Genomic DNA, 13,573 nt, shown 5'->3' on the forward strand with positions numbered 1-13,573 from the left:
CTTCGGTAAGTAACAAATTACCGAAAACAAAGGGCTCCACGTGGAGCCCTTTGTTTTCGGTAATTTGGTACCTACCGAAGACAAAGGTGTGTATCATCACACCGCGGAAATCAGTCGACCTGGCAGTTTATTACACACCCTCAGCCCTTTTGTCGAAACCCTTAACCCATGACTTACGCACGACCCTCAAAACTCTCAACCCGCTAGCTCAAACCCTAAAAACCCACGACCCTCAAACCCTCTCTCTGATCGCTACAGCTACCCCCAACTCTTCCTCAACTGACGACGACGACCCCTTCAGTTACTCTTCCTCTGACGACGACGAGTACGCTCTTCCATTGAGTCTTTGAAGAACCATAGCGAGGCAGAGAAAAGACGCAGGCCAAAGAAGCATTTTCTGGTTTGATTTTCTAGTTTGTTGTTTGATTTTCTTTATATTCTGTCATTTTTTCAATAATATATTACAGTTAAATTTTCGGCTTTAGGTGTGTATTTTCTACCTGATGAAACAATCCTATCCACTCCTACCATCCTGTTTTGCCACATCCAAACAGCTCTTAGGCTCTAGGATTAATATGGTGTGCTAGAATATAGTAAATAAAAAGTTATCTGGGTTTCTGTATCGCTATAATTCTTTAACGTTGGGCTACTGTTCTATTGCTATTGAGATTAATTGTGATGGTAAGGATAGTCGGGTCTTATCATGGAGATGGAAAGTTCATTTCCATGGATTTATAGTTGCAAATCCAATTTAGAGCTATTTGGGGACCATTAATAAAGGCTCTAAAAGAGATTTATAGATTTACTCTTGGTAACATATCTCATGTATCTCTTGTTATGTCTTTTATTTTTTAGTTGGGGCTGTATATTTCAACAAATATACTTATGCTTAAACTATATATCATCTTACTGTTAAGAATGAATAATTTTCTTTAGCATTTGTGTAAAAATATGTGACTATTTTAATTCTCTTTTTTTCTTTTTTTGATTTGGTTACTTTAAACAATTTCTTTTCTAGAATTTTGAGTATCACTCTACTATTATATCAAAGTATTTAGAAAAAAAAAAAAAAAACTCTGCGAGGCATCAATGATGACTTAATTACATAGATAATATTTAAATAAGAGGCAACTTTGGTTCCACAAAATCAAACTACTAAACAAATAACATTTTAGAGCTTGTTTGATGGTGAGGATTTTCATATTCGGAATCCTTACATAATTTTTTTTTTTGATAAATCAGCAAGTTTATTGATATTCCACAATCATGTACAATCAAATACAATTATCTGAGCATCTTTTAATCAAAAGATCTCATGAAAACAGTAAAGGGTATTCACAACATGTGAAACCAATCTCTATCTTGTTGTCCTACCTTTTTAGGCCAAAACAACTCTATTCTATGTTTAACACTATGTTTAACTTTCTGTACAGTTACATCAATGTTTTCTACTTGATTATTCCACAATTTTTCATTTCTAGCAAACCAAATCGAGTAGACTAAGCTTGTTGTTGCTGCTGCCAAAACTTGCTTCTTAAACTTGCTGATTTTTGCTTTGTGAATCCATTTTAACAGCTATGTTAGCTCATTGGTTCGAGCCCCCCCAATTCAGCCAATCTTTGATTTTCTGTAAGCACTCAAGGGAAAATAAGCAGGTGAAGAACAGATGCTTTGTAGTCTCCAACTGGTGTGAGCAGAAGCTGCAATCCGAGACACTTAGCACTTCCAATTTTTGTAGCCTTTCCTTAGTTTTCAATCTATCTTGTATGGAAAACCATAGTATAAAACTATGTTTAGGTGTGTTAAACCTATTCCATACTTCGTTACTCCAAGTCACCCTATTTTGAATGGGACATAGCAGTTCATAACCAAGTGAAATTGTGTACCTGGTTTGGGAGAAATTCTGTGTGTCCACCAAGTTTCTTAATTGATTCTTTGCTGCCACGATTTGCTTCCAATACCAACTCCCATTACTAGGAGCTTGGTATTCCCACCATTCTTCCTCTTTAAGGTACACATTGTGTATCCATTTGACCCACAAGTTATCCTCTTTATTAGCAAGAGCCCACACATATTTGAAAAGGGCAGCCACATTCCATTCAGCAATCCCCGAGCCTCCTTCTGTTCTTGATTGGCATACCTTATCCCAGGCTAGTAAACCTGCTCCTTGCATCATGAATTGGCCTTTCCATGAAAAAGCTCTACAAATAGCTTCTATCTCGTGTATTACCTTCTTTGGGAGCTTGAGTATTTGGCAACAATAAGAGTGTATAGCTGAAAGTACTGAATTGATGAGTACTTCTCTACCTGCAAAAGAGATATGTCTGGTGCTCCATGTTCGAATTCTTGCAATCATCTTTTTAATCAGAACATTGCATTCCTGCTTTGAATTTTTTTTGGTGCAAATAGGAACACCAAGATATCTGAATGGAGTTTGTTGCCTTGTGAATCCAGAGGATTCTAGGACTCTTCCTATCTCATATTCTTCCATGTTGCTACAGTAAATGGCCGATTTAGCTTTATTACGCTGCAATCCAGAGGTTGCTGAGAAGAGTTTCAATCCTTGTAGCAAAAGGATAATACTCTTGAAATCTCCTCTGCAGAATAGTAGTACATCATCTGCAAAACATAAGTGGTTAAGTTTGAGACCATCACATCTCTCATGGAAGGCGAAATCCTTCTTGCATCCCACTTTCTTCATGATTCTTGTCAAATATTCCATTCCAATTACAAAAAGGAGAGGGGATAGTGGGTCTCCTTGCCTTAATCCTCTCTTTGATTCAAAAAATCCATGGAGGGATCCATTGAAAAAAGAGAGAATTTTGGTGTTCTGATACAATTCATTATGAGGGAAATGAATTGATCAGGGAAGAGTAATCCTTTTAGGACTTCTTCAAGGAAATCCCACTCAATAGTGTCGTACGCTTTTTGCAAATCAAGTTTGATTATGCAATTAGCCTTTTTTGAATGTCTTCCATAGTGTCTAACCAAGTATTGACAGATAAGGATATTGTGCGCAATAAATCTTCCTTGGACAAATCCTCCCTGATTTTGGGCCACAATGTCAGGAAGGATATGCTTTAATCTGGAGCAAATTACTTTAGTTGCAACTTTATAGATCACATTGCAGCATGCAATTGGTCTATAGTCACCTTGATTATTGGGGCATCTGACTTTGGGGATGATAGTGAGAGCTGTGCAGTTTATTTCCCTTAATATCTTCACAGAATGGAGGAAAGACCTTACTGCATTGCATATGTCCTCTCCAACTAAATTCCAATTATCTTGGAAGAAGTAGCTAGAGTATCCATCCGGACCTGGTGCTTTAGCTCCAGGTATGTCAAACATAGCTTTTTTTTATCTCTTCATCAGTGATAGGCTGTAGCAAGCTTTCTCTTTGTTGATTAGAAATTGTTGGCCCATTTTCCATTACTCCTGCTATAACTCTCCTTCTGTTTGGCATGCTTGTGCCTAGCAAATGTTTGTGATAATCTGAAAAAATCTCAGATATTCTGCTTGGTTCATTGACTCTATTCCCCTGAGAATCCAATATGGAGAGGATTCTATTTTTGTTGTTTCAGGCTTTGATACTCGCGTGAAAGATTGCTGTGTTATCATCACCCTCCTTGACCCAATTGATTTTAGCTTTTTGATGTAGGAAAGATTGGTACTTTTTGTGAGCTTGAATGAATTTATTTCTAGCTTCTGCTTCTGCAATTTGTACTTGCTGGTTTAGTGGCTCCACAGTGAGTTTATTTTGGCACTCATTAAGTACTTCCTGTGCTTGAATTGATGCTGCCTGTAGGTCAGAAAAACCTTCTCGGTTGATTTGTTTTAGCACAGGTTTTAGAGCTTTGAGCTTGGCAACTATTTGATACATCAGAGTACCATGAACAACCTGCTTCCAAACACGATTCACCTGTTGTGCATAATCAGGATGTGAACTCCACATCCTGAAATATCTGAAAGGCTTCTTCCCCATCTGTGATAACTGGTGAAAAGTGAGGAGGGTTGGTGAGTGATCAAACATCCCTTCGTTCATAAAAATTGCTTCTGCACCAGGAAACAAATCAGACCATTTTGAATTGGCCAAAATCCTATCTATCTTTGAGTATATTCGGTCCCTCCCTTGTTGCTTATTACACCAAGTGAAAAACTTTCCACTGCTTCTAATATCTTCAAGCTGACAATAATTAACACAGTCTTTGAACAGATGAGATTGTTTATCTTTAACCCGATCCCCAACTCTTTCCTCTTGATTCAAAATGTCATTAAAATCTCCCAATACAACCCATGCTTCCTGAGTATTTAGGCCTTCTCAATCTGTCCACAGTATCTTTCTACCTTCCTCATCATTAAAAGCATAAACAAATGTTACAAGGAAAATCTTACCATCAGAATTGGAGACTTGGAGATGGATTAATTGACTTGTGCATTTGAGTATGTTGATGCTGAAAGTATTTGGATTCCAAGCAATGATCATTCGCCCACCTTTATGCCATGCAATATTACTCGTAAAACACCAACCATTAAAAACATTCAAGTACAAGGCTCCAAGCTTGGCAGCCTTTACTCTTGTCTCGAGGAGCCCAACAAGACCAACACTTTGAGAACGAATCAATTGCTTGATTAAGTTTTGTTTTTGTTGGTTGTTGGCCCCCCGGACATTCCAAGCTAGGATTCTATCCATTTTGGAGAGGAGGTACTCCCCCTCCTCTTTTCTTATCCATTCCTGGACTTTGGACTGGAACCCCAGCCCCATTCTCTTCTGTGTGTTCCTGCAGTATATCAAAGGCATTCTCAATACTAGTTTGCTCTTGTTGTTCATTTTCTTTTGGTTTCCATCCATTAGTTACTGGTTTGAAACCATCAGAATCTGCTGCCAATTGCTTTTTCTCCTCAACTTTTTTCGTTTTCATCACCCATTGTTGCTGTGTTTGCACCCCAGATTTTTTCCTGCAAGCTTCAGCAGTATGTCCCAGTCCTTAACAGTGTGTGCACAAAGTTTGTTTCCACTCGTATTTAACTCCCACAGAAGCAATAAAGCCATGCTCATCTTCAAATTCGATCTTTTCCACAAGTTCTTGAGTCATAGACACTTCAAATAACACTCTTGGGAAGGTTAGTTTCTGCCTATGCTTGGTTACTTCATCTACCAAAATTGGTTCACCAATCTCTCCTACCAATTTGAATAGAGTGTTTTGTCCCCAATGCTTCAAATCAAGATTTTCAAGCTGAATCCATATAGGGACTTTGCGTATATCCTCCTTTCTGAAATTCAGGTCAGGATGCCAAGCCTTCATAATCACTGGCCTTTTGTTGAAAAAGGTATAGCCCCCATTCAGAACAGAGTCCCTGTCCTCAGAAGTTGTAAATCTAATCAAGAAAATTCCATATTAAATAAGCCCAACCTTATCTACTTTTTCTTTCCAAATTCTCCTAACAAAACCTTCCAATACCTCCAAAGGAGGATTAGCTCCTAACACATAACAAACAATTTCAGAATTCCAGTACGAAACCTCCTCTTCAATGTCATCCATTGTTATTTTCACTTTAGGTTTTCCCACAGATTGAAAAGAAGAGTCTAAACTCCTTACAACAGATCCTGACCTAAGAATCGGAGGAATAGAATTCTTACCTTGGCCAAGATTACTGTTACATTGCCTGTTAGCTTCCATGAAATGCAAAAAATCCAATCGAACATCTTCCTGTCTCTGTATCTCACGGAGAGAGGATCTCGGTGATAAAGCTGGAAAAGCTTCTTGTTCTTCGTCTTCCTCCACATCAGAGAAATCGATAGGTTCAATTCCCAGGACAGCTGCCATTGATTTTGTTTTCTTAACATCACCAGAGGATGTCGGACCTCGTTTCTTCACTGGTTTGGTTGTTTTCGTTGCAGCAGGTTTCTTCCCCAAATTCTTGGACCTCGTCTTTGCCATGGTGTCAGCTCGAGAGCTGAGAGAGAATCGCAGAATCAGAGAGCTAGTTTTATTTTTTCTAAGAATCAATATCATGTCATTTTACATCAGCTCACTCTCACAATCCTTACATAATTAGCATAACACACAGAAGCGAATAGTGGTACTCAGTAGGTTTTAACTTTTATTTGATTAAGTGTTAAATGATGCATTTTCTTAAGCTTCTTAGCCGCCTATTATTTGTCTTTGTCTTGTGCAATGGTCCCCACTTTACCTTTATCAAATTGTTATGGTCACATGGCCAATCATCAATAGAAAGTACTATATTTCTTTAGCTATATATTGTATTTGATTCATTAATTATCAATAAATAGTACACTATGTGATCATACAACATAATCATACAGGAGTTTGGAGGGTACGAAGATGATAATCAGACACCTCCTGTCATGTACAACTTCTCATCCACTAATAATAACGAAGTACTTTTGTGTTCAGACAACATCCATAATATAGTGGCCAAAGGTGTGCTTCTGGAATTTGTTAGTCCAGTAACAATTCATACCGTGGAGTATGAAGAAGGGATTGCACGAGTTTTAATTACAGAACAACTTCAAGAGGAGGCTGAAATTGCTCATCCTATCGAAAATATCCGATATGTCTATGAGACAAAGGACACATTCCTTCCTTGGCCAAAACATTTAATTTTAAATTTGGATAAGGTAAAAAATATTTATTTATTGTCATATATGATTAATGCATATTTATTGTATATTGATGCTATAATTAATATTTTACAGGTTCCCATATTCCCGGATGTCGCATCCACCCATAAATCATCGTCAAAGGGGAAGCAGATAGCAACCCCTCACAGATCACCGAATAAAGGGAAACAGATATCAACTCTTCCTGCTAGTTAATATTTTCTTATTAATTTCTTATTAGACGTCATTGGATGCTTGAGATCGTTTGTGCTGGGAAGATCATTCACTTGGACCCTTGGCTTAGACATAAACGCCCTAAGATGACTATTGACCTCACACTCCAAAGGTACTTTTCAATTTTCATTTTAAAATTATAATTTTAATTTTCTATAAATTTATACCAACTATTGCTAATTAAATCAATATAAATCATTGAATTTAATTAGGGCATATGAACTGCTCGGAGGTTCCAACGAGTTACTTGGAACATTTCCAGGAGTAACCGTTGCAGCGTGTCCAAAACAAACATTGGGAATTGAATGTGGTTTTTATGTACTTAGGTACATTAATGACATTGTGAAAGCTCTAAATTCATTCGTTATTATAAGAGAAAAGGTAATTAAGCTATAATTAGTTCATTTATGTATACCCGTAAATAGGATACTATACTTATAAATAAGTGATACATATAACTATTTACACTTTAATTTTACAGTTTGGAAAGATGGACACATACGATGTGGAGACGATGTTGCTACCACTGCAACATCAATGGTTATCGAAATTGACACGATACTTGTACTAGTTAACTTTAGACTTTTAATTTTAGGCAATACTTATTTTGTTTATTTTTTTTATTAGTAAGGACTTAACATATTTTGTAATGTATACTTTAACTTTGTTATAATATAATTACAATATCTTTTGTACTTAATTTTGTTATATAATTGAAATAATATTTATTTTAATAATTAATTTATAATTATTTCAAAAAAAAATTAATATATAATTAATTATTTAATAAAAATTAATATATATTTAAAATATTTAAATAATAACCGAAAATATATTTAACAATAACCGAAGATATAGGTCTATTTTCTCTTCTGATATTCGAAGCATATGTCTTCGGTTATTATATAAAAATTGAAGATAAAAGTAACCTACGTCTTCGGTTATTATATAAAAACCGAAGACATAGATTACCTTTCTCTTCGGTTTTTATATAATAACCGAAGACGAAGGTTACTTTTATCTTCGGTTTTTATATAATAACCGAAGACGTAGCCTCACCTTTAACTTCGGTATTTTAAAACATATGTCATCACCTCAAATGACTTCGGTTGCGATTTTTAATAAAATCCGAAGATAAACTGGCCTAAAAACCGAAGATAAAGGCCCTTTCTCTAGTAGTGTTCCTTGATCTCAAGTTTCTTTATTTTCTAAGTTCTCATTTATTCTAGTGCAATGCAAGACTTTCCATTCTTGTTTTGCATGAACATGGACCTAGAATCATCTTAATCAAATTTAAATTACTATTTGATGTATAAAAGACACAGAGTAATAATAATATTTAAAAGCAAGTCTATGTAAGGTCACGTTCAACATAATTTATTTTAAACACTGCTGCTGCATATAGATATATCATATATATATTGAGGAGGTACGTAATACTATTAATTGAAGTACTACAACAAATCCAAGACTGAAAATTAAGATAACAAACGCTAAATTAAAAAGAAACTTCGAAAGGTTTTATAAAAAAGCATTTGAAAGTTACTATGGGCACTTCATCATAATGATTGAAGTTTGATGGATACATAGACGAGTTTCTTATATAAAATATATATACCTATATTTTATATATTAACAGTTGGGAGGGTGAGGAAGTTTGCATTTCTGAGGGAGCTGCATCGCAAGAACGGGATCGATGCCGAGGGAAGGCAGAATCTGGGAGTTCTTGTAGGAGCATAGGCACTTGAAGTCAGCATGCGTCAGCGCCGAGCAACAAGCGGACGTAGGCGATTTCGGGTTTGGTTTAGTCACCGCCGGCTTGCACTCCATCAGACCATTCATCGACACATTGCATATGGTTTGGGCACTACTCAACTCAAAGTTAATAATGCTAGCCACTAGCAATGCTACTATTACAAACTTTGCAATGCCCATCTTCATTTAAGCAATCTTCGTGCTCACTCCTATACTTATTGGTTGCTGAGATTTGAGATTTATACTAAGAATGACACGATATATATACACATGGATATGAGAGAGAGGGTAGATGTGTGTGGGTGTGAATTAGGTAGGTGCAGCCCGTGAAGACATGATGTGTTGGCGTGTATGTAGATCCGTGGGCGGTAGTACTGTGATCTCACGGACCAAACATTTATCAGAGTGAGCATGGCACTTTCTTTACTTAATTTGTCTTAACGTTGTGGGTTCATCCTCTTTATTATCTTTGATATATAATATCCCCTTTTTTTTTTTTAATTTCTTATCTTATCTTGTATTATAATATAATCTTTATCACCCCTGCTTATTTTACTTTTACAACCTTTGCTTTAGCTGTTTTATAAGGACATTATTGTATTTTGCCAACACAATCATTTTCTTGCCATTCTTATCTCATGTTTAACATCTATATTGTAAACCCAACTAATGTACACCATCACTGTAAATATACGCACCTACGACTATCAAGTTAATATTTGGTATGGGAAAGAGTTTTACAGACCATTTGTTTGGCTGTGTTTTCAATTTTCAGTTTTTGAAATTGTGTTTTTAAAAGTGAGAATAAAAAACAGTTTTTTGTCATTTTAAAAATTTAATTGTGTTTGGCACAAATTTTTAAAAACTGTTTTTAGATTTTTTTCTTATAAAAAAAAAAATCAATATTTTAGCACCATACCATAACATTAACTCATCCGGGTCTAGGTTCGGGTATGGTTTCGGGTCTAGGATTCGAGTTTGTGAGCAAAATATAAAATATAATATGTTAGACAAAAAAATTGTTTTTAAAAATTGAAAACAACATTTTGATAGTTAAAGCTTAAATGTTTTTTGTTTTGCCTATAATTCATTTCAACTCAAGGTCAGTCCTGCGTGGATGTAAGTACTATAATTGCCTAAGCACATAAACTCTGGCTCTATCATTTCACTTAAATAACATTTGTTTGCTTTGTTATTCATTCTTCTAAACAGTTGATTCTATTATGTGTGTTCTTGGTGTTTATCACCACAGCATGTTAAGTACAATTTCAATTCTACCAAACCAAACAGCAACAACATCGGACAAGTTAGCTTTCCTTGGAGACTTGTGAGTGTTTTCTATTTTATCTACTAAACAAGCAATTTATGGATAGTAGCAATATATTTAGATGAGCATTGTTATTGGGCACCATGGTGCCTAGCACCTCTAGACATGACGCCTTACGATTGCCTAGCGATACTCCCTAAAAGTTATTCTATTAAATTATGTGGGACCCGATACTTAATTAGACCAATAGCGATATTAACACATAGAATGGTGCTAGACACCACTAGTGCCTTTTAGCATTTCTCTTTTTAGATAGATGCCATGCAATTTTCTCTTTTTGTTTTTTTTTCGAAAGGGAGTTTCCATGCAATTTATAGCTAAAGAAAAAAGAATGTTAATGCATGGTCCATGTAAGACTCAGTTTTGATCGAGTCAAAAAGGAAAAAATTATATAATATAATAAAAAGTAAATATATATATACATATAATACAAATAATATTGTAACACCCTACTAGTTTATGCGTGTTATCGTTATTTTATATTAACTGTGCAGCTCGTTACTAATCAACAAGTTTATTAAAAGTCGTGAGTAATTAAAATTTTACTTAAATACTATCAATAATGTAGCGCCTCGATATTTTGCCTTATTTTACAAAAAAATACTATTTTCATGCATAATTTGAGAAGATGAAAAAAAAAAAATTTAAATACAACAGTGGATTTTAAAAAAATCAAAATGCAACAAAGAAGGATCCTTCATTTGTAAAACAAGATACATTAAGTAAATAATTTTAAATAATGCATTTCCACTGTGTTAGATTTATCAACTGCTTAAAATAAAACTAAGGCACCACCGGCGTTCTAGATCGTTTGCCCGTCCGTAGCCGCTCACAGTATACGTACCATATTTGACCCTGCTCACTATACATACTTCCCTGTCTAATACATGTAGGGGGAAAGTAAGGGGGGTGAGCTAAAAGCTCAGTAAGGAAATACTTATCATACAATACCATATAATATCACACATACCATTAATGTATTTATTAAGTTTTAGCAATATCATACACCTTATTTTATAACCATAACCAAATAACTGTATACATAGAAACCTTTATCCTATAGGTCCATAATAATTGTTCACACCATACATATATACAGAGATCATAACTCCAGTATCATATTCATCACATAATCATATCAATACTATAAATAATAATGTAATTACCATAACATTGGCATATCATAGTCATTACTTACATAACCCGGGCCTAGCCTGGCCCTACAGTATCCTGGGCCTAATCTGCCCATATAATAACCTGGGCCTATGCAGCCTACCATTGTTATAGGATAGGGTATCTCTATATTCAACAGTAACATCACTGTATCATACCCACCATAACAATCTCATACACGACTCAGTAAAATGTAGGGTAGGGTATCTCTACATTCAACGGCCTTATCCCGTATCATACCCCACCATGGTCCCTCACTTTACCTGAGACGCTAGCATACAACATATAACATACAACATACAATACACAACATACAACATACAACATATACAAGTCATAACAACCATAATTTATATATCAATTTACGAATTTTGTGTCCATACCACACATTCTCAGTACCATATACAGACTTATAATAACAAATCATAACTCATTTTTCTGTACACAAAGAATCTAAATTTATGCAGATAAACACATATAAAACTATCTAATTTTCTTACCTTAAATCCCGCTGCTTAAGACTTGTTATCTCGTCACTAGTACCTCAAATACATCAAGCTTCTTGGATCAATAGACATAAGATGATGGTGATCAAAGATGAGAGTGAAGAGTGGTATAGATTTGGCTAAGGATGTAATGAAAAGATGACATGAAAATTTTAGGGTTAGTCTTGAGAATAGAACGATATAATTTTAGGGTTAATGAAACCTATACTATTCTGACTCTTATTAGGTTTAGTTTTATGAATAATAATAATATTAACATAATAGCAATAATAATATGATAAATTATTAAATATAAAAAATCTTACTTTTAAGTTTAAATTATAAGCTCTAAATCTCGTAACTTTAGGGCTTAAATTTGATCTAGAAAAATTACGAATTATGATATAGCTATTTCTACAAAATTTATAGATCTTTGAATTATCTTTCCAACGCCACTAGAATCACCCCAATCGAAGTTATAAAACTCCAGATATTGTTGTTTTAGTAAAACAGTTTCTAAACCTGCGAATTTCTCTAAACTTATGAATTTTCTCACATTAATTAAATAATAATATTATTTAATACCACTTATACAATTATTTAAATCAAATAAATATGTTATAAAGAAAACTTAATGGACTTTCATATCGGGTTTTAATTAAACGATTACGTACTGATGAAAATACCATAATATTTTACTTTCGTAGTTAATACAACTTTAACTCTCTTTAGAAAATTGGTACAACTACTCTAAGCAATAGTCTCTACTCACTAACAACACAAATAAATGAGATAATTATCCTCGCACCATTAATATTCTAAAAAAAAATTAAATACTATTTTAATCTTGATATTACAAATAATGAATATAAATAATTTTTATATAATCGAGATCCCAAGTATTAAATATTTACAACTGACTCAAAATGTTCTATACAAAAGTTGTCGCCTAATGGCCACACAAAATACAGCTTGTTGTTCCCAAGATCATATGCTCCAGGCCTAACCGCCCTGACATGTACAATCTTCATCCGCTCGCTCTCACGGCTGCTCAGCCTTAGCCTTGCCCTTACCTACACATGCAAACAATAACTATGAGACGACAAATTCACTAAGAAAAGCATAATCATAATCATAATCATAAATATAACCAGAATTACAATTAGGTGCCCATACACCCAATTATAATCTTACCTCTGCACCCAAGGTGGTACTGAGTCTAGAATATACCTACACAGTACTATTGACAATAATATCAACCTATACTCGGTACTCTAGTCATACTATAGTCGTACCGATGTGATAGTGTCAAATAGTACTTGAGCCAAACATACATTTATCGGTATCCAATACAATTCTACGTATATTGATCCTGCTATCAATGTAACCTAACAAGCTTAACAAACATGCACACTAAACATGTAAACACATATGCATATCATTATACTAATCCTACCTCGTTTCCGAATTCAGATGTACCGGTCAACCTGAGTGGAACAACTGCTTAACACTAAACTGTGACTAAAATGGTTTATCTAACCCAAATCTTTACAGTAAACATCTAACATTAGTTCAACAAGGTTCGGTTCATCCTTTCAGTAACACCATTTTTCTCTAGCGTCTTCACTACGCTTCTATGCCTAGTGATTCCGAACCCTTGACACATTTTGTCAAACTCAGAGTTAACAAACTCCAAACCATTATTTGTCCTAAGGTTCTTATAACCTTTGACATCGGTTTAGTTTTTCAGTTGAGTTTTCAAATTTCTAAACTTTCTAGACACTCATCCTTAGTGGTTAGCAAGTAGGTCCAAAACACACCGATTGTAATCATCAACTAAGAAAATATTGCTTCTTGGAGTGATTAGGCACCTTGTATGGCCCCCAAAGATCAGCATGCACATATTCAAGTATCGTCTTAGTTGTGTGCCTTGCTGGAGTGAACTTCAGCTTATGTTGTTTCCCTGAAACACAAGCT

The 13,573-nt window shown here is 34.8% G+C and overlaps 5 protein-coding genes across 5 annotated transcripts; 2 read left to right on the forward strand and 3 right to left on the reverse strand.

The window, feature by feature from the left end:
* Positions 1-1,335: 1,335 nt before the first annotated feature.
* On the reverse strand, positions 1,336-3,348 carry LOC115695257 (uncharacterized). The gene is made up of 3 exons (XM_030622336.2): positions 2,838-3,348; positions 1,887-2,619; positions 1,336-1,543 (listed from the first exon to the last, which is right to left on the reverse strand). Exons 1-3 carry the CDS (start codon positions 3,346-3,348, stop codon positions 1,336-1,338), a joined length of 1,452 nt encoding a protein of 483 aa, XP_030478196.2.
* Positions 3,349-3,577: 229 nt separating this feature from the next.
* On the reverse strand, positions 3,578-4,849 carry LOC115695256 (uncharacterized). Its single transcript, XM_030622335.1, has 2 exons — positions 4,345-4,849; positions 3,578-4,254 (listed from the first exon to the last, which is right to left on the reverse strand). The coding sequence occupies exons 1-2, from the start codon at positions 4,847-4,849 to the stop codon at positions 3,578-3,580; spliced, it is 1,182 nt and encodes a 393-aa protein (XP_030478195.1).
* Positions 4,850-5,937: 1,088 nt separating this feature from the next.
* Positions 5,938-6,838, forward strand: LOC133039305 (uncharacterized). The gene is made up of 3 exons (XM_061118166.1): positions 5,938-5,985; positions 6,326-6,640; positions 6,719-6,838. The coding sequence occupies exons 1-3, from the start codon at positions 5,938-5,940 to the stop codon at positions 6,836-6,838; spliced, it is 483 nt and encodes a 160-aa protein (XP_060974149.1).
* Positions 6,839-6,866: 28 nt separating this feature from the next.
* On the forward strand, positions 6,867-7,551 carry LOC115695676 (uncharacterized). Its single transcript, XM_030622737.2, has 3 exons — positions 6,867-6,968; positions 7,069-7,237; positions 7,338-7,551. Exons 1-3 carry the CDS (start codon positions 6,874-6,876, stop codon positions 7,425-7,427), a joined length of 354 nt encoding a protein of 117 aa, XP_030478597.1. The 5' UTR covers positions 6,867-6,873; the 3' UTR covers positions 7,428-7,551.
* Positions 7,552-8,352: 801 nt separating this feature from the next.
* On the reverse strand, positions 8,353-8,856 carry LOC115724464 (putative lipid-transfer protein DIR1). Its single transcript, XM_030653755.2, has one exon. It carries the CDS (start codon positions 8,795-8,797, stop codon positions 8,489-8,491), a length of 309 nt encoding a protein of 102 aa, XP_030509615.1. The 5' UTR covers positions 8,798-8,856; the 3' UTR covers positions 8,353-8,488.
* Positions 8,857-13,573: the final 4,717 nt, after the last annotated feature.

The sequence above is a fragment of the Cannabis sativa genome, chromosome 6 (genome assembly GCF_029168945.1).
Source record: "Cannabis sativa cultivar Pink pepper isolate KNU-18-1 chromosome 6, ASM2916894v1, whole genome shotgun sequence".
Taxonomy (NCBI): domain Eukaryota; kingdom Viridiplantae; phylum Streptophyta; class Magnoliopsida; order Rosales; family Cannabaceae; genus Cannabis; species Cannabis sativa.